We start from the raw sequence: 19,758 nt of genomic DNA on the forward strand, positions 1-19,758 counted from the left end.
CCTGTTCCTTAGGACCTAAAGAAACTGTCTTGGCTGAGAAGAGTTCTATAGTGAAGCAACAATAGGAAATTGTTCCATAAGCCTGAATAAAGGTATTTACCGTAGTTACCTCTCATCTGTCTCTCACCAACAATGCAAGTAGCTAAAGAGAGGTGAGAGGATGGGCTTTTATTCAGCAGTCTTGTCAATATGTCCACAAATATTCATAATCTGATAACTTTGATAGTCTTTACTTGGACTTCATTATTTTAACACTGGCTTCCTAGAGTACTTTTGCTATGGGGCAACTATATAAATGAAGCAGGTAAATAAATACAGTAAGGGGAAAGCAAAATGTCACTTAGAGAAGGATCTGCAAGGTTTTCCTCGAAGCCTGAATTTGTTTTATTCTCGGTTGTTTGATTTGATGTTTTAATGGGCTGTAAACCACGTTGAGATTTTTTTCTATAAAGTATAAAGCTGTATAGAAATGAAATGAAGATGAATTGTACTCATTCTGCATGCCTATTGTAGAGTTTTGCTTTTCTTCTTTTAATTTTCATCTGCAGTTACAATTGTTCTCTCTGTTTAAAAAAATGTAGTATAAACACGGACAACTGATAAACACTGGCCTGCGAGCGCTCCAGTTGGAGAACAGCCTTTACCAAAGGTGTCACAGGCTTTGAAGACACTCGAACTCAGAACACAAGGGATAAACGTGCTAAGAGGAAGGCATGCTTGGCAAATCCACAGCGTGATCAACTCCTGCCCGGAAACCAATGTCCCCACTGTGGAAGGAGGTGTGGATCCAGAATTGGCCCCCACAGTCACTTACAGACTCATTGTTAAAACCGTGTTTATGGAAGCCAATCTTACTCGGCTACGAGGGATGGCCAAAAAAGAAGAGATACGTTATAAAATGAAATGAAAAAACTTTACAAAAAAGTCTGCAAAGTTACTAGTGAGCTGGGAGATTATCAGAGGAAGGGGGAGCCCAGCCTCCCCTCTAGCAGCCCTACTCTGAGTGTAGAGGTTGGGGCTTCTGTTTGAAGGCACCCCTTTAGGCTTCCGTATGAGGCACAGAGGATGGAAGAAGAAGCCCTCTGCCCCTCCACTCACTCACTAGTGCCTAAAGACAAGGTCTGAATCAATTCAACGCAGAGCACAGAAGAGGTTACTGTGCCGTCTGTGAAATGGGTGCCATCTCATACACAGATATGCAAGAACTCGAGGCTAGCTGAGCTAGCCAAAGTCACGAAGTTCTTGTGAGGCTGGCAAATCTTAAGGAAGAGCAGGAGTGGGAGACTGGGCGAGATGCGATTGAATGAATCTTTATTTGCGTCAGCCATCAGCCATAACAATAAAACAAAAATACGATATACAAAGAATAGAAATAAAAAGTCAGTTATATAAAACACATTTCAGGGTTTTGAATCAAGATCCAAGGTGAGTGCCTGTCCAAACCTGAGCCCCATATCATAGCTGTCCTAGGGGTTCAGCTTGGAACACTTCCAGGACTGATGGTATATGTTTACCACCTTTTGTGCGGAAAAAGCATGTCAGAATTTTGGCGCTTTGGGACGCTTTTTCTTTTGCACATTTCTGGTGTGCTCCCCGTGACCCCGTAGACTGGAAAATAAAGCCAGGATATCTGAAAACTCTGACCTGCTCAATTAGCTGGTTGTCCATGCGCCATGCAGGGGCCCTATAGTTTCTTGAGAAAACCATGACTTTGGTTTTCTAGTAATTCACTGTTCTCTCTGGCAATATCCTGAAAAGCTAGATGTGATTTTTGCCCTGCCATTGCCTACAACCAAGGGTGCTCTGCCATGCTGGGTTTTGCTCACCGGCATAAGTTGGATGGTCATCTGCCAGGGATGTTTTGCCTGCATTGCAGGGGGTTGGGCTAGATGGCCTTTGGGGGACCCTTCCCTTCCAACTCTTGCCATTCTAACAGCAGAGGAGGGTGGCACCTCCAGGCTCTTGAGTTGCCACAAGAGAGCAGGAAGTGGGGGGCAAGAAGAAGTTGGAGCATTCCTTCTTTGCCGTGCACTTCCCTCTGCGGAGAACCTAGGGGTACAAGGGGTGTCCCAACTTCTCCACTTGGGAGTTTTTAACCGATCGGTGGCGGGGGAGCTTTGAAAACCAGAACAAAGCAAGCAGATGCTGGCAGAATCACGGAATCGTGGAGTCGGAAGGGACCCCGTGGGGTCATCCAGCCCAACCCCCTGCAATGCAGGAATCTCTCTTTTTTCTTTTTTGCAAAACAATTTACATCGAATATAGACCAAAAACAAAACAAATCCTAAACAGACCATAAACACTAACAACATTACACACTTAACATTACAGACACTGTAAATTCCAATTCACCTCATTGCACTTATTACATCTTGTTCTATACACACTTCATTGTTATTATTTTCCCATTACTTATCAGGAAAATTTTGACTTTTGTAATTTCCTTATATTTCAAGATTCTATCAGGAGCTTTGAATTATCACAGTACAGTGGTACCTCCAGTTGCGGACGGGATCCGTTCCAGAGGTCCGGTCAGATCCCGAGGTTTCCGCAACCTGTGGACCGCTTCTGCGCATGCGCAGACTGCTTCTGCGCATGCACGCACAGCGAAACCTGGTGAAATACTTCCAAGTTTGCCGCGCATGCATCCCGAAGTTTACGTAACCAGAGGGTTACATAAACGGAGGTTCGACTGTACTTTTGAAGATATTCTTTGAATATTGTCCTATCTTTACTGACTTCCTGATTTGAGTCTCCTCTTATTGTCCCAATCATTTTCGCAACTTCTAAATATTCTAGCATCTTCGCAGGAATCTCAATGAAAGCATCCAGGACAGATGGCTTAGAAACCTCCAATAAATGCTTCCTGGAAAGAAACAGTAACCCCATTTTGGGGGGTGGGAGGCAATGGTTCTACCGGCAAGCAGGTTTACACTCCAACTTTGGGGGGGGGGGTTGAGAAAGGCAGATGGGGGAAGGGGTATGGAGGAAGGGGGGGCACAGATACAAAAACTCAACACTCCCCCCCCCATCAGAAAAACTCTCAAAGAGAAGAAAAAGATTGGCAAAACAAATTAATGAACTATAATAATATAATAATAAAATTTTATTTATATGCCGCCCTCCCCAGCCAAAGCCAGGCTCAGAGTGGCTAACAACAGTAAAAGTAACACTATTTACATAAAATCACAATCTATTAATCGAAATACATTCTAAAATCAATTCATTCTAAAATCAATTCAGAATCAAATTAATGGCAACCATATGCAGGACATATTAGAATCACTGGAAACCCAAGAAAGAAAAAGGACACTGATTCTTTTTTAAAAAGGGGGGAGATGTTTCATGCATTCTTTGCAAGCCTTGTGTACAGGCTTTTACATTAGCTGAACTTCTAAAGGTCACTTGTGACAACATGAACAAGGCTGTAAAATTGGACTGCTAAGAATATAAGATTTGACGGACGTGCATGAAGAAGTATAAAACAATGGAACCAGGAGGGGGAGTGGAGGGAAGTCAATGAAGAGGAATGATTTAAATTTTTGATTGTGATCTTCTTCTTCTTCTTTTTTTGGTTTTAAAATTAATAAATTGGATCTAAAAAAATTGGAAGCCGACCAGAGTGGCTGGGGAAGCCCAGTCAGATGGGCGGGGTATAAATTATTATTATTATTATTAAAGAAAAACTCTCACACATACCCTTATAAAACGAAGAAGCGCGCATGTTCCCCGCCCCCAACCCCCCCCCCCCCGATCAAGGCCTCTCACAGGATACAATAATGGAACTGAGGGGGAAGGAGGAGGGCTAGGAAGGGAACCCCAAGGGACATCTAGTCCACCCCCCTGGTGTGTTTTGTGTGTGTGTGTGAAAACACAGGCAGAGAAGCGTGTCCCGGGGGGGCTGCCTGCCTTTGGACTTTGAGCTCCATGGGGCGCCCCCCTCAACCCCAAAGCGAATGGGGGGGGAAAGGAGTATCTTTTTTGGGGGGGAGGGAAAGACCCCAGACCCCGCACTCCCTCACAGCGAGGGGGCGGGGATTTAATAAATAATGACGATAATAGCGATAATAAGGCTAATATTTCTTCCCCTCCCGCCCCCCCCCCAGGGCAGGACTCACCGCCGGGGCCTCCGCCTCAGAGCAGGCGCCGCCGCCATCTTGGCCCGCCTCTCGGGGCCTCCGGGAGGCTCGGCCGCGCCGCGCGGTGCATTGTGGGCGCTGTAGTCCCTCGCCTCAGCGCCGCGTTCGCGCAAAGGGGTCCGGCGCCGACCAGGGTCATCTAGACCGACCCCGCCGCGCTCCCCCCTCCTATGTATTTATCCGTTTACTTGCTTGTGCATTTCTATTCCCAAGGAGCTCTCACGCATGCGCAGGAACGTTTCTGCCCTCACAACAAGCCTGTGAGGTAATAATAATAATAATAATTTATTATTTATACCCCGCCCATCTGGCTGAGTTTTCCCAGCCACTCTGGGCGGCTCCCAATCAGTGTTAAAAACAGTACAGCGTTACATATTAAAAACTTCCCTGAACAGGGCTGCCTTCAGATGTCTTCTGAATGTCAGGTAATTATTTATCTTTTTGACATCTGGTGGGAGGGCGTTCCACAGGGCAGGCGCCACCACCGAGAAGGCCCTCTGTCTGGTTCCCTGTAGCCTCACTTCTCGCAATGAGGGAACCGCCAGAAGGCCCTCGGAGCTGGACCTCAGTGTCTGGGCAGAATGATGGAGGTGGAGACGCTCCTTCAGATATACTGGACCGAGGCCGTTTAGGGCTTTAAAGGTCAGCACCAACACTCTGAATTGTGCTCGGAAACGTCCTGGGAGCCAATGCAGATCTCTCAGAACCGGTGTTATGTGGTCTCTTTAGCCGCCCCCAGTCCCCAGTCTAGCTGCCGCATTCTGGATTAATTGCAGTTTCCGGGTCACCTTCAAAGGTAGCCCCACGTAGAGCGCATTGCAGTAGTCCAAGCGGGAGATAACCAGAGCATGCACCACTCTGGCGAGACAGTCCGCGGGCAAGTAGGGTCTCATCCTGCGTACCAGGTGGAGCTGGTAGACAGCTGCCCTGGACACAGAATTGACCTGCGCCTCCATGGACAGCTGTGAGTCCAAAATGACTCCCAGGCTGCGCACCTGGTCCTTCAGGGGCACAGTTACCCCATTCAGGACCAGGGAATCCCCCACACCCGCCCGCCCCCTGTCCCCCAAAAACAGTACTTCGGTCTTGTCAGGATTCAACCTCAATCTGTTAGCCGCCATCCATCCTCCAACCGCCTCCAGGCACTCACACAGGACCTTCACCGCCTTCACTGGTTCTGATTTGAAAGAGAGGTAGAGCTGGGTATCATCTGCATATTGATGGACACCCAGTCCAAACCCCCTGATGATCTCTCCCAGAGGCTTCATATAGATATTAAAAAGCATGGGGGAGAGGACAGAACCCTGAGGCACCCCACAAGTGAGAGCCCAGGGGTCTGAACACTCATCCCCCCCCCACCACTTTCTGGACACGGCCCAGGAGGTAGGCCAGCCGCAGGGCCGGATTGAGGTTTGACGAGGTCCTCAGCGCCTGAAGGGAATGGGGCCCTTTCTATGTCCAGCTGTCCTTCATCAGCAGCAAATTGCCCCTGTTTTTCGGGTTGAATAGATGCTATATGGTCATTTATGGACCTAATAGGTATCTCAAGCCATTTGCACATCACAAAATATGTATTTTATCAAAGTAATTGTGGAACTGAAATACAATCAAGAAGAAGTATATTAATAGTGAATTTTTTGGGGGGGCCCCAAGAGAACGGGGCCCTAAGCTATAGGTTGTTTAGCTTATATGTAAATCTGGCACTGCTTGTGAACAGGACTAGGGGCTGGGTAGGTTGTCTCTGGGTGCTGACCGCTTAGCTCCATGCTGCTGTCTTCAATGGGATCCTCTCTTGAAATAAAAAAATTAAGGTCATATATATATATATATATATATATATATTAAATGTTCATAACGGCATATATAAACCACACGTCTGAAACCCCACAGAAAAAGCCCTGAAACCATTTTGTCCCTCCCAAATTGACCTCAAATATTTCTCTGCAAGATCGAAGGAAAATGAAAAAGCCTCCCCATTGTCTTTTTGTTCACAAATCCTGTCTTAAGGGTATGTCTGTATATGAATAGGGTGAGCCTGTGACCTGGCTCAGGAACTAAGTATTTATCATTACAAAAGACTGGCCAGGCTCCCCAGGGTATCCAATCAAGTAAGCATTAACAGGTACCTTGCCAGACAGGAGATAAATAATGCGCTCAGATTTCTGTTGTAGACCGCCTTTTCTGTGATGTAGGTATGATGTTTGGGGGGGGGTTGTCTTGAGCACCAGGGAAGGCAATTTAAAATATCTATATAAGGGTGGGCACACCTTGGTTCGGAGTCCTCCTCCTCCTTCTGCGTGTGAGGGGAGCACCCTGTTGCAACAGTCCAATAAAGATCAGGCTTACTAGCTGCTTTGCTTCTCAATATTCTCTGGTTGGCCTCTGTTATTTTCTCCTACTGATGGAGAACCTACAAAGGACTCTATATGGGCTCTTGTGTCCCCCATAAGGAAATAAGGGCAGATTTTTGTTTATTACACTCTCTTCACTGTTCAGCGGGAGTTAGTTGTAAGCCTGTTAATAGCATCAGCTGCACCAAGTGATGACTTTCTTTTTTTTCTCTTGCAGTTTATCACATGGTGGAAAATAGAAGCCAAGCTTCCCATCAACAATGCCTGTCAGTAAGTATGGCAACCTGTTGAAAAATGAAAGGCGCAGGGACTTCCGGGGTGGCGCCATCGGCAATGGCGGACTCCCTCTGAACTGGAGGGACTAGCTCCGCGCGAAACGGGTCTTTTCCGCTACGGCGAAGCGGGGACCCTTTTAAAAATCACACGTGGATGAAGCCTGTGACCATGGGACTCGGCGGGCACCCTTAGCGCCCCCCCAACCCGCAAAGGAACCCACTAACGGGCTCCGAAGCGAAGAGGGGGAAGCGGCGCGGTGCTGTGAGTCAACTGCTATTTCCGTGGAGCAAAGCCGCACAGCCGTTGCCGGAGAGCGCTGCCTTTTTCCTGGGACAATTTGGCTTCTAAAATAAGCACCCGTGAGTACTTAAACTTTGAACAATTGGACTTTAAATAAGGACTTGCGAGCAGATAGGAATTGGACTTAAAATTTTTACTTCAATTTGGTACTGAAACAGGAAGGTCTAAACAGGAAGTCAGCCTTCCGTTTCTTTGTAGACAGAATAAAGCAAAGACAACGTAAACTAGTGCTCAGAAAATCGCCTCTAAAGGATTGGCTTTCATCATTTAAAATTGTTGAACCCCCCTTCGGCAGCAGGAGAAGAAGGGGGATCTTTTTTGGACTGTTTAAACCTGCAGAAGTGAGTTTAAAGTAAAGTAACTTTCCATCGTCCTGATCCTGGAGCGGGGTGTCAGGACTGACGTTTGAAGCTCATTGACCAGAGACAAACGCTTTTGACAGATAGCTAAAAGAAGAGGAACATAGTGATTCCATTGTTTCCTTTCGCACCGTAAAGGAAGAAATATTGACAAAATATCTGAAAAAAGGAAACTCTGTTGCTAGACTTGTCTTTAAAAGAAAGATCAAATAGAAGTTTTCCCCCTAGAGGGAGACTGTGAAACTGTAACCAACTCCTGGGAGCTGGCAGCTGCAACAGATTACAATCGTGGGAATAGACATCTGACCTTGCAGGACAATGTATTCAGAAGCTCTGTTGTGTGCTTTCTATAAAACAAATGCCCTACTGGAACAGCTACATGAGAAGACGAATTTGATGGCTGATTCGATTAGAAATTTTGAACAGGCAGTGGGAAATTTTGAACAGGCAGTGGGAAAATATGTGGAGCCCACCCAGGAATTAAATCAGGAGTGTGCCCTGACAGAACAGGCCCAACAGGAATATGAGCTTTCGGATTTGACAAATGAACTTGGAAAAAGCCAGATTTGGAAAGAAAAAGTTTGGTTTGGTTTGGAAATGGGGGGTTGGATAGACCCTCCTATGCAGGGATTTTTGGACTTTTCAAGTCTGGCAATGGGCCGTGAGATGTTTGGGATTGTGGGGGCTCTCAATTTTGGAGGGTTTTTGAAACATGTTTTTAAATACCACATGGAATTTAGTGTCGATTATGGAAAAGGGGCTGATCTATCGAGAAGGGTAAAAAATATTGCTAAGCTGGAGTTCCCACGAGTGAAACGAGCAGGAGACAAGGGAAAATACAGTTACAAATATGAAGAAGAGCTGCGGAAGGAACATGGAAGAGACTTAAGGGCCTCGGATATAAGGTCACCAGGTTAATGCACCAGATCGATGGGATAATAAGGACTGACAAACCCGGGACCAGGAGGAAGGGACGCTGGATGAAGATTGGATTTGTTTTTTATTTCTTTTTTTCATCACTAGGACTGTTTTATAAAATTGATGAATGTTAGAAAAATGTTGGAATGAAATTATTTGGCTTTAGTAAAAATGTTTAAAGAATTATGTAAGAATATTATGGTTATGAGAAGTTGGTAAAAATAAGATTTAAGTTTTACGTTCCAAGGTTTTTTATAGTAAGATAAGATTAAAATAGTTTAAGGTAATGTAATGACAGAATATTATGAAATATGGAAAGGATTTGCTGTGACAATTAACAACCAGGACACAAGGAAGGGGAGGAGGAGGAGGTCAAGGAAAGAGGGTAATGACAGTTGAGGAGTTGAAAATAATGGATTTGTTTTTAATTGTTTTTAAATTTTTGTGGTGTATTTTTTCCCCCCTCTCTTATTTTGTGTATTTGTATGGTTGGAAGTGGCTTGTTTTTCTCTTTTTCTACTTTGTTTTCTTTTGTAACTTAAAAAAAAAAATTCCTTCAATAAATATCATTTAAAAAGAAAAAAGAAAGAAAAATGAAAGGCGCTTGCCCTGAGAATTTGAGATTCGGTCCTTTGGAGGAAATCTCTTCTGAAAAAGAAAAGCAGAAACAAAACGTGGCAAGTGTGATGCATCTTTGAACGTGGAGCTCTGGCTTCAGACGTTGTAGCAGACCTGCTCATTGCTATCCAGAAATGTTTTAACTGCTTCGATTTTAACTGCTATTGTGAATACAATACTAGTCAAACCGACCGAAGTGGTCACATCAGGTAGTGACCACCAGATGGTGCAGGTGCTCTTTAGGACTTATATAGGCCCGGTGTTGCCTTGCACTTGGAAATCTCAGAAAGCAGAGCTGCTCTGGTCTCTCAAGAGCATGTTAAAAGAGCCATGGGCTCTACTCAGCATGCAGGCAGCACAATCATTTCCCACTTGGGCTGGAAGAATGGGTCCCTGATTGACTCCAGCTGCAGAAGCTGAGGCTGCTTGGGCTGGAGTATTGTTTGCGGGGGATAAGTAATACAAATTACTTATTTGTATCTTTATTTTAGAGCTTATGATTTACTTTGCATGTGTACTTCTTGATGTTTTATTTATTGCCCATGACTGCTTTTGTCACGTTTAGAATTAGTAATTTTGTTCATTTTTCAAGACACCTTGAACATCGTTTGAACTATGGAAAGGCAGCATACAGATAGTACAGGGGTCAGCAAACTTTTTCAGCAGGGGGCCAGTCCACTGTCCCTCAGACCTTGGGGGGGCGACTATATTTTTTTGGAGAGGGAATGAATGAATTCCTATGCCCCACAAATAACCCAGAGATGCATTTTAAATAAAAGCACGCATTCTACATATGTAAAAACACGCTGATTCCTTAACCATCCGCAGGCCAGATTTAGAAGGCGATTGGGCCGGATCTGGCCCCCGGGCCTTAGTTTGCCTACCCATGGATAAAACGATGTATGGATGAATGTATATCACCTCTCGGTATTTTCTTCTCCATGCCCAACTCCCTCAAGTATTCTTCATTAGGCTTGGTTTCCGGACGCTTGAACATTTTGGTCACCCTCCTTTGCACAGGTTCCCTTGCACACCCTCCTTTGCACAACATCTTTCTTAAATTGTGGCACCCAGAACTGGACACAGTATTCCAGCTGTGGTCTGCCCAAGGCAGAATAAAGTAAAGGTAAAGGGACCCCTGACCATTAGGTCCAGTCGTGGCCGACTCTGGGGTTGCGGCGCTCATCTCGCTTTATTGGCCGAGGGAGCCGGCGTACAGCTTCCGGGTCATGTGGCCAGCATGACTAAGCCGCTTCTGGCGAACCAGAGCAGCGCACGGAAATGCCGTTTACCTTCCCGCCGGAGCGGTACCTATTTATCTACTTGCACTTTGACGTGCTTCCGAACTGCTAGGTTGGCAGGAGTGCTAGGTTGGCAGGATAGAGCAATACAATTACTTCCTTTGATCTAGACACTAGACTTCTGTTGATGCAGCCTAGAATAGCATTAGCTACTTTTGCTGTTGCATCATACTCTTGACTGATGTTTAGCTTGTGGTCCACCAAGATGCCTAGATACTTTTCACATGTACTGCTGCCAAGTCAGGTGTGCATCTGCAGCACCACAAATCCAACTTTAACATTGGAAAATGTCATTCACTTATCCTACCTGGGCAGTTATCTTTCAACAAGGGCCAACATTGATGCCGAAATCCAGCATCGCCTGAGCTCTGCGAGTGCGGCTTTTTCCCGATTGAAGTGCAGAGTGTTTGAGGACCAGGACATTCACAGGGAAACCAAAATGCTTGTTTACAAAGCTATTGTACTACCAACCTTACTGTATGCTTGTGAAACATGGACCACTTACAAACGTCAGCTCCAACTCCTTGAAAGATTCCATCAATGGTGTCTCCAAAAAATTTTACACATCGCTTGGGAAGACAGGCAAACTAATGCCAGTGTACTGGAAGAAGCAAAGATCACCAGTGTTGAAGCAATGATTCTTCAACATCAACTTCGTTGGACTGGTCATGTTGGACTGGTCATGATTATTGTCTTCTAAAGCAACTACTTTATTCTGAACTTAAAAATGGAAAGTGTATTGCTGGTGGTCAACAAAAGAGGTTTAAAGACTGTCTCAAGGCAAATCTTTAAAAGTAGTATACACACTGACAACTGGGAAACACTGGCCTGCCAGCGCTCCAGTTGGAGAACAGCCTTTACCAAAGGTGTAAAGGGCTTTGAAGACACTCAAACTCAGGATGCAAGGGAGAAACGTGTTGAGAGGAAGGCATGCTTGGCAAATCCACACCATGATCAACTCCCGCTCAGAAACCAATGTCCCCACTGTGGAAGGACGTGTGGATCCAGAATTGGCCTCCAGTCACTTACAGACTCATTGTTAAGACTGTGTTTATGGAAGACAATCTTACTCGGCTACGAGGGATGGCCAAAGAAGCACCTGGTTATTCCTGCGTAAGTGTAGAACCATGCATTTGCCCCTGTTGAAATTAATTAATTAATTAAGCAGACTTAATTAACCAGCAAACTAAGCCAACCTTCTTTGTTTTGGGCTGGATGGCTGGGTGGGAGTTGACATTGACCTGCAGGCTTTTCTTGGCCTTTCACCAGTGGGCAGAAGTGGAATCTGCCAGCAGTAGCCAAGAGATCTCTGTGTGCCACCTCTGCCTTCTGCCCTGGCTATTGCACAGATGTGGCGCTCCTGAAAAGCCCTACTGGGCTTTGCGGATGGAGAAAGAGAGCAGTTAGGAATGCTCCCTGAAAGGATAGATGATTTTTAAAACTGGACTGCTGTGCATCTAATCTGCTCAGAGAGGCTGAACTTCGTGCACTAGGTACCCGCTGACCCTCAAACCGTGCCGTTTGTTTATTCCACGCTCCAGGTATCTTTGCACCCAGGTGACTGCCAACTGAACTCCACCAGCTGGTAAAGTCTGAGCCCCATGACTGCATTTACGAGGTGTGTTATCGACGCTTCTTGCCAAAGTCTGGCGTCAACAGCTGATAATGGGGGGCAGGCAGCAGGCAAAGGGCTCCCACCTGGGGAAGGAGATAGGCAATAAGGTGCAGGAAGCACGTCAGGGCAAAGAAGAGCCTGCTGGATCAGGCCAGTGCCCTGTTCTCACAGTGGGCAACTGGAAACCCACAAGCAGGATTTGAACACAAGAGCCCTCTTCCCTCCTGCAGCTTCCAACAACTGATATTCAGAAGCCTTGCTACTTCCAACTTTGGAGACAGAGCAGAACCATCCTGTCTAGGAGCCATCAGTAGCCCTCTCCTCCTCCATGAATTATTACTATTATTATTATTTTACCGACAACCGAAACACAAACAGTGAAACCCTCCAGGCAGCTGATACATTGGGTATACATAATAATAACATATTCAAATCAACCATATGTACAATTCTATATACATTAACACTCCTCCCTCCACAAGGTTTATTTAACTTTTAGCATTTTAATTGCCCCAAATTGTTCAAACCTGCTCAAATAATTCAATATCTTCTCAAACCAATCCTCCTCCTTCTCACTGACCTTAAACCCTTTTGTTTTGTATATCTTAACAGTTAGATATTCTAAGATTATAATATTTTTCAGTTTTTTCCTCCATTCCTAGCTCTTCAGCATTTCCCCGCTTACTCGCTATAACCTGTCTGGCTGCAATTACCATCAATTTTACCCATTTACATTCCTCTTTTGTTTCTAACTTGGTGCTACTCAGGCTAATAAGAACCATTAATTTAGATATTTCCACCTTCCTACCCACAATTCCTGATATTTCTCCTCCACAAATTTCTCTCATCCTCTTTTAAAGCCAACTAGCTTAGAGGCCATCCCAGCTTCCTGTGGCAGGGAGTTCCTCAGTTTAAACATGCGCTGCTGGGAGAAATGCTTCCTTTTATCTGTCCCGAAACTTCCCGCAAGTCACTGTCTCTAGGAATCCTGCATCCGCTTGCCAATGCTGCCGAAGCTGTTGGCTTCATCTCACAGCGTAATCTGGAGACCGTGAGCACCAGTGGGCCAATGTTCTGGCTGCTTCTGGCGGTGGCAGCAGCAGCAGCTTTGAGTTGTGTGTCTGTGCCAGGGCACATGTGCCCGTTGCCACCCAGGCCAGACCTAGCTGAGCCCAGGGAGGTAACAACATGTCCTGGTGATGGATGGGCTGCGCAGTTTATCAGCTGGGCTGCCGGTATTAATGGATGCATGGAAAAGAAGATTGCATGGAGAAGAATGAAGAGTCAGCAGGGGGCCATTCCTTCAGGCCACACCACAGCCGCACCCTATATTTAAGGCACATTGCTTCCCCCAAAGAAACCCAGCAGCTATAGTGTCAGGTGTGCGTGCAGGAGCCAGGCCCTATGACCAATAGGACTCTGCAGGACTGGGGCCTTCCTAAGTTTGTTCTAAAGAGGCAAGGTGCGGCCTCACAGGTGAGGCCAATTGGTAACTCACAGCAGCTGGTGACAATAGCTGGGAAGGGATATAAGGTCAGCATTTTCCTTTGACTCTTTGCCACAGCAACACACTTCCTGCCTTGCTGCATTTGGCTTCTTGATCCTTGAACCTCGGCTTCTTGACTCCCTGCTTCTTGATCCTCGGACCCCTGACTTTGTGACTCCTTTCTTCCTGACCCTCAGACCCTTGGCTTCTGGACTCCCGGCTCTCTGACCCTCGGACTCTTGGCTCCTGACTCCTGGCTTCTGGACCCCCGTTCCTGCTCCCACCCCGCCATCTTGCCTTCGGTCCTGACATCCCCTGCCGGGACTTCGATCGCCCGTGAACCGGACCATGACATATAGGTTGTTAAGGGTGCCGGGAGCTGTAGCTCTGTGAGGGATAAACTACAGTTCCCAGGATTCTTTCGGGGAAGCCATGTACTTTAAGTGAATGGCATGGAAGTTTTAGCCAGGGGAAAGGCAGGAGAAAGGTTTAGCAAGAATCGCTGCTGAGAATTCCTTATCTGAGATACCAGAAACTTCTCTAGAGATTTGTAAGAACATCAGAAGAGCCTAGAATCATAGAATCATAGAGTTGGAAGAGACCACAAGGGCCATCGAGTCCAACCCCCTGCCAAGCAGGAAACACCATCAGAGCACTCCTGACATATGGTTGTCAAGCCTCTGCTTAAAGACCTCCAAAGAAGGAGACTCCACCACACTCCTTGGCAGCAAATTCCACTGTCGAACAGCTCTTACTGTCAGGAAGTTCTTCCTAATGTTTAGGTGGAATCTTCTTTCTTGTAGTTTGGATCCATTGCTCCGTGTCCGCTTCTCTGGAGCAGCAGAAAACAACCTTTCTCCCTCCTCTATGTGACATCCTTGTATATATTTGAACATGGCTATCATATCACCCCTTAAGCTCCTCTTCTCCAGGCTAAACATGCCCAGCTCCCTTAGCCGTTCCTCATAAGGCATCGTTTCCAGGCCTTTGACCATTTTGGTTGCCCTCCTCTGGACCCGTTCCAGTTTGTCAGTGTCCTTCTTGAACTGTGGTGCCCAGAACTGGACACAGTACTCCAGGTGAGGTCTGACCAGAGCAGAATACAGTGGATCAGTCCAGCACCCTGTTCTCACAGGGGTTGACCAGATCCCACAAAGAGAAACCTGAAAGCAGGACTCAAACAATTCTCCCCTCCTGGGGTCTCCAGGATTCAGAAGCATTGCTACCCCCCAGCTGTGGAGGCAGAGCAGCGCCATCCTGGCTAGGAGCCATTGATAGCTCTCTCCTCCTCCATGAATTTGTCTCATCCTCTTTTAAAGCCATTCAAATTGGTGGCCATCACTGCTTCCTGTGGGAGAGAGTTCCACAGGTTAACGAGGCGCCGTGTAGTTTAACTGTCCCAAATTTCCCCAGCATTCAAATTCATTGGATGTCCACGAGTTCTTGTGTTATGAAAAACTTTTCTCTATCCACTTTCCCTATGCAACTCATATAAATGTCTACCATGTTGCCTCTTGCTTGACTTTTCTCTAAACTAAAAAGTCTCAAATGCTGCAGCCTTTCTTCAGAGGGGAGTCACTCCATCCCCTTGCTCATTTTCTGAAGCTTTCCTTTTCTGAAGGAGCATAACCACCTCCATCGTTCTGCCCAGACACTGAGGTCCAGTGCCGAGGGCCTTCTGGCAGTTCCCTCACTGCGAGAAGCAAAGCTACAGGAAACCAGGCAGAGGGCCTTCTCGGTGGTGGCACACCTGTGGAACACCCTCCCACCAGATGTCAAAGAGAAAAACAACTACCAGACTTTTAGAAGACATCTGAAAGCAGCCCTGCTCAGGGAAGCTTTTAATGTTTGATGCATTACTGTATTTTAATATTTTGTTGGAAGCCGCCCAGAGTTGCTGGGGAAACCCAGCCAGATGGGTGGGGTAGAAATAATAAATTATTATTATTATTATTATTATTATTAATTTCCAACTCTGCAATATCCCTTCTGAGGTGAGGTGAATGAAATTGTACACAGTACTCCAGCTGCACCATAGATTTGTATAAGGGCATCATGATTTTATTTTCAGTTCCTTTCCTAATGATTCCTAGCATGGGAATTTGCCTTTTTCATGGCTGTCACACACCGGGGCCACATCTTCATCGTTTTCAGTAATTTGGAGCAGGGCGATATCCCGGAACACTGCAGGAAGAGGGACAATTTGCTCCTTGACCTCACACCAGCCAAGGAGAACTTCTGGAGGTCAGCCAGAGACTACTGTTCAGAGGTGATTCAAGCCGAAACTTCTTATATAACCTGCAATCTTCCTCATCATATCTCACACAAGACAGGGGAGAAGTTGGCATGAAGACAAGGTCTTAGACTTCGGAGTGTCCGCACTCTGATCCCAGCAACTCTAAACAAGCTTTCCAGGAACTTTCTGCTGCTGTTAAGAATGTCAGAAGAACTCAGCTGCTGCTGGATCAGACCAAAGGGAGACCGCAGAATCCAGCTCCTTCCTTTGGAGAGTAGCTGGTCCCAGAGGACTCTGGAGGACCCACAACCAGGGCAGGAGGACAGCTGCCAATCAAGGGCACAGTGACATTGACAGTATAGCCGCCCACACCCTTAGGATTCCCATTATTTTGTAAAAATTATACCCTGCTTGATTGTAAACAACAACAACACCCCTCAAAGCATTTTACGAAAAAGTTCAAGCAATACAGATGTTGTTGTTGTTGTTTAGTCGTTTAGTTGTGTCCGACTCTTCGTGACCCCATGGACCAGAGCACGCCAGGCACTCCTGTCTTCCACTGCCTCCCACAGTTTGGTCAAACTCATGCTGGTAGCTTTGAGAACATTGTCCCACCATCTCACCCTCTGTCGTCCCCTTCTCCTTGTGTCCTCCATCTTTCCCAGCATCAGGGTCTTTTCCAGGGAGTCTTCTCTTCTAATGAGGTAGCCAAAGTCTTGGAGCCTCAGCTTCAGGATCTGTCCTTCCAGTGACCACTCAGGGCTGATTTCCTTCAGAATGGATAGGTCTGATCTTCTTGCAGTCCATGGGACTCTCAAGAGTCTCCTCCAGCACCATGAAAACACCATAATGTGAAACTTTCAGAAAGTTAAGGCAACAGTAGGCCGGGGACAGATTAAAACTGGCACCAGCTTTCTAAGCATCTGGGAAGCCTTGTCTCGACAAAAATATTTTTAGCAGGTGCCAGAAAGACCATCATGAAAGCCTGGAGTCAAGAAGCAGGGAGTTCCATAGATGCTGCCTCACTAAAAGAGGACGTCCTTACAAATGCAGTTCAGATATCATGTGGCAGCTGTAAATGGGCCAGTTCCTCCACCATTTGAAGTGGCTGAGTGGGCAGATGTGGAGCAAGGCGATCTCGTAGGTAAACTTACCCTCTGGGAATCTGTCTAATCCTCTTTTGGATGCCCCTAAGAGCTCCCGTTGCTCGGTCCCAGCTCCTGCCCACCTAGCAGTTCGAAAGCACATCAAAGTGCAAGTAGATAAATAGGTACCACTCCTGCGGGAAGGTGAACGGTGTTTCCGTGCGCTGCTCTGGTTCGCCAGAAGTGGCTTAGTCATGCTGGCCACATGACCCGGAAGCTGTACGCCGGCTCCCTCGGCCAATAAAGCGAGATGAGCGCCGCAACCCCAGAGTCTGTCACAACTGCACCTAATGGTCACGGGTCCCTTTACCTTTACCTTTAAGTGAGAGGCCATGACGGTATCCTGTTCATTCTTTAGATTAACTCTGCGTTGTGTCACAGGTCAGGAACCTCCAGCCCAAAGGCCAAATCTGACTTGGCGTGGGGGCCAGTTTGGCCCACAAGGTCACTTCCCCTAAACCACACCTGCCGGCCTTACACCTGATGGCACATGTAAGTAACATCAGCTGCAGGTCGGGCGGAGATGCAGCCAGATCAGGAACAGTTTCCCTGTGGGGATCTTGACCATGGAGCTGATCCCTGCAGAAAGCCATTTAGCCAGTCCTGTGCTTGATGCTGGCAATAACATCAGAAGAGATTGCTGGATCAGGCCAGTGGCCCATTGAAACCAGAATCCTGTTCTCACAGGGACACGGGTGGCGCTGTGGGTTAAACCACAGAGCCTAGGGCTTGCCGATCAGAAGGTCGGCGGTTGGAATCCGGCGGAAAGGTAAACGGCGTTTCCGTTCGCTGCTCTGGTTTGCCAGAAGCGGCTTAGTCATGCTGGCCACATGAGCCGGAAGCTGTCTGCGGACAAACGCCGGCTCCCTCGGCCAATAAAGCGAGATGAGCGCCGCAAGCCCAGGGTCGGCCACAACTGGACCTAATGCTCAGGGGTCCCTTTACCTTTACCTTCATGCTTGACACTGGCAATAACATCAGAAGAGATTGCTGGATCAGGCCAGTAGCCCATCGAGACCAGCATCCTGTCCTCACAGTGGCCAACCAGAATCCGTGAGAAACCAACAAGCAGGATTTGAATACAAGAGACCTCTCCCTTTCTGTGGCTTCCGGGACCTGGGATTCAGAAGCCTTGCTGCCTCCAGCCCTGAAGGCAAAGCATTGTCATCCTGGCTAGTAGCCATCAATAGCCCTCTCCTCATAGAATCTTAGAGTTTGAAGGGACCCAAACAGGCATCCCCAAACTCGGCCCTCGGCCTAATCTAGTCCAACCCCCTGCGATGCAGGAATCTCGGCTAAAGCATTCCTGACAGATGGCCATCCAACCTCTGCTTAAAAACCTCTGAGGAAGGAGAGGAAGACTGTTCCACTGTTAACAGCTCTTACTGTTCATGAAATTGTCCAACCCTCTTTTAAAGCCCTTCAAATTGGTGGCCATCACTGCTTCCTGTGGGAGGGAGTTCCACAGGTTAACGAGGTGCCGTGTAGTTTAACTGTCCCCCAGTCTTCCCAGCATTCAAATTCATTGGATGCCCATGAGTTCTTGTGTTATGAGAGAGGAAGGAAAACTTTTCTCTATCCGCTTTTCTCTATTAAAGTCATCCAAGTTGACGGCTATCACTGCTTCCTTTGGCAGTGAGTTCCACAGTTTAACTATGCATTGCGCAACAAATTACATTTCCCCGCCTCCCGTCCTGAATCTTCCAGCATTCAGTTTCGTTGCGTGTCCATAGTGTTATGAAAGAGGGAGAGAGACTTTAGGCAGGCTCTCTCTGCCCTCGAGAACCCAGCGGTGCCCAGATTTTGCCACCTGTCCACTCACCATACAGACACCCAGGTACACATCCTGTTCTTCCTCCTCTGGGTCCGTATGGCCTGAGGCATCCCAGCTATGAGGAAGCTGGCGGGAGTGAAGTCGCTGGGGAACCCCCCCACCCACGATGAGGCAATCCCAGGGGCCCTTCCTATGTCGAAAGAGCTCAGGTTCCTTTCCATGAATGGGAGCAGAGAAGCAAGTGAAAAGAAAGTGGGCAAATATTGAAGTTAACTTAAAAGGTGCGTGACGAAGGTAGGGGGAAAAGGAGGAGGAGAGGCATGGCAGCAGCAGAACACTTTGCTCTGGGTGGGGAAATTATTCCCCCACCCAGAGCAGAAGAGACAGAAAGAGGTTTTAACATGCAGCTTAAAAATAATAATAATACTGGTTTTATTTAGATTTTAAATTGGGCAGGGGTCACTGAGTTTTTGGTTTCTGAACTCTCGCAATAATTCTAATATATCCTTTTGAGGAAATGGGTTAGTATCTCTCATGACTTGCCGTATATCCTGCCTTCCTCTAAGGAAGTTGGTGTCCGCACTTCTCCTTTCCAATCCTCACAACAACCTTGTGAGGTCAGTTGGGCTGAGAGGCAGTGATTTGATCACAAGAGAGGCCACTTCAAGAAAATTAACTACGAACCCGAAAATCTGGGATCCTCTCTAAACCCAGTCCAAAGTTTTGCAGGTGGGGTTTTGTTTTTGCTTTTGTTTTAATAATAATAATAATAATAATAATTTTTATTTATACCCCGCCCTCCCCGCCAAGGCCGGGCTCAGAGCGGCTTACAAGCAATAATACAACTTAAAAACAAAATTAAAATACAACATTAAAATACTGAAACATTAAAATATTAAAATGTAGCCTCGTCGCAGGAGGAGAAGGAAAAGAAAAAAGAAAGAGAGGGAGGGAATCAAATTGGCTCCAAGCCAAAGGCCAGGCAGAACAACTCTGTTTTACAGGCCCTGCGGAAGGAAATCAGATCCTGCAGGGCCCTGGTTTCATGAGGCAGAGCGTTCCACCAGGCCGGAGCCAGTGTTGAGAAGGCCCTGTCTCTGGTTGAAGCTAATCTAACGTCCTTAGGGCCCGGGACCACTAGGGTGTTGCTATTTATGCACCTTGAGGCTCTCCATGGGGCATACCGGGAGAGGCGGTCCCATAGGTACGAGGGTCCTAGGCCGTGAAGGGCTTTAAAGGT

At 46.8% G+C, this 19,758-nt stretch overlaps 2 protein-coding genes across 5 annotated transcripts in view; one reads left to right on the forward strand and one right to left on the reverse strand.

Annotated features, from left to right (window-relative positions):
* The window catches only part of LOC308480771 (protein EFR3 homolog A), a 50,632-nt gene extending 46,399 nt beyond the window's left edge, over positions 1–4,233 (reverse strand). For 3 of the 4 annotated variants that reach the window (XM_081012577.1, XM_081012576.1, XM_081012575.1), the window contains exon 1: positions 4,119–4,233. The gene's annotated coding sequence lies outside the window, so the exon portion shown is untranslated. Of the gene's footprint in view, position 1; positions 22–4,118 lie in introns of those variants that run through there. The other variant, XM_081012578.1, reaches the window with a different exon arrangement.
* A 2,474-nt stretch (positions 4,234–6,707) lies between these two features.
* SLC39A4 (solute carrier family 39 member 4) overlaps positions 6,708–19,758 on the forward strand; it is a 62,298-nt gene continuing 49,247 nt past the window's right edge. The window contains exon 1 of the mRNA XM_081012587.1: positions 6,708–6,760. Coding sequence (XP_080868713.1) covers positions 6,716–6,760 — 45 coding nt within the window. The 5' untranslated portion in view covers positions 6,708–6,715. The remainder of the gene's footprint in view (positions 6,761–19,758) is intronic.

This window comes from Podarcis pityusensis (assembly GCF_964106645.2).
Source record: "Podarcis pityusensis genome assembly, chromosome: 7".
Classification (NCBI taxonomy): domain Eukaryota; kingdom Metazoa; phylum Chordata; class Lepidosauria; order Squamata; family Lacertidae; genus Podarcis; species Podarcis pityusensis.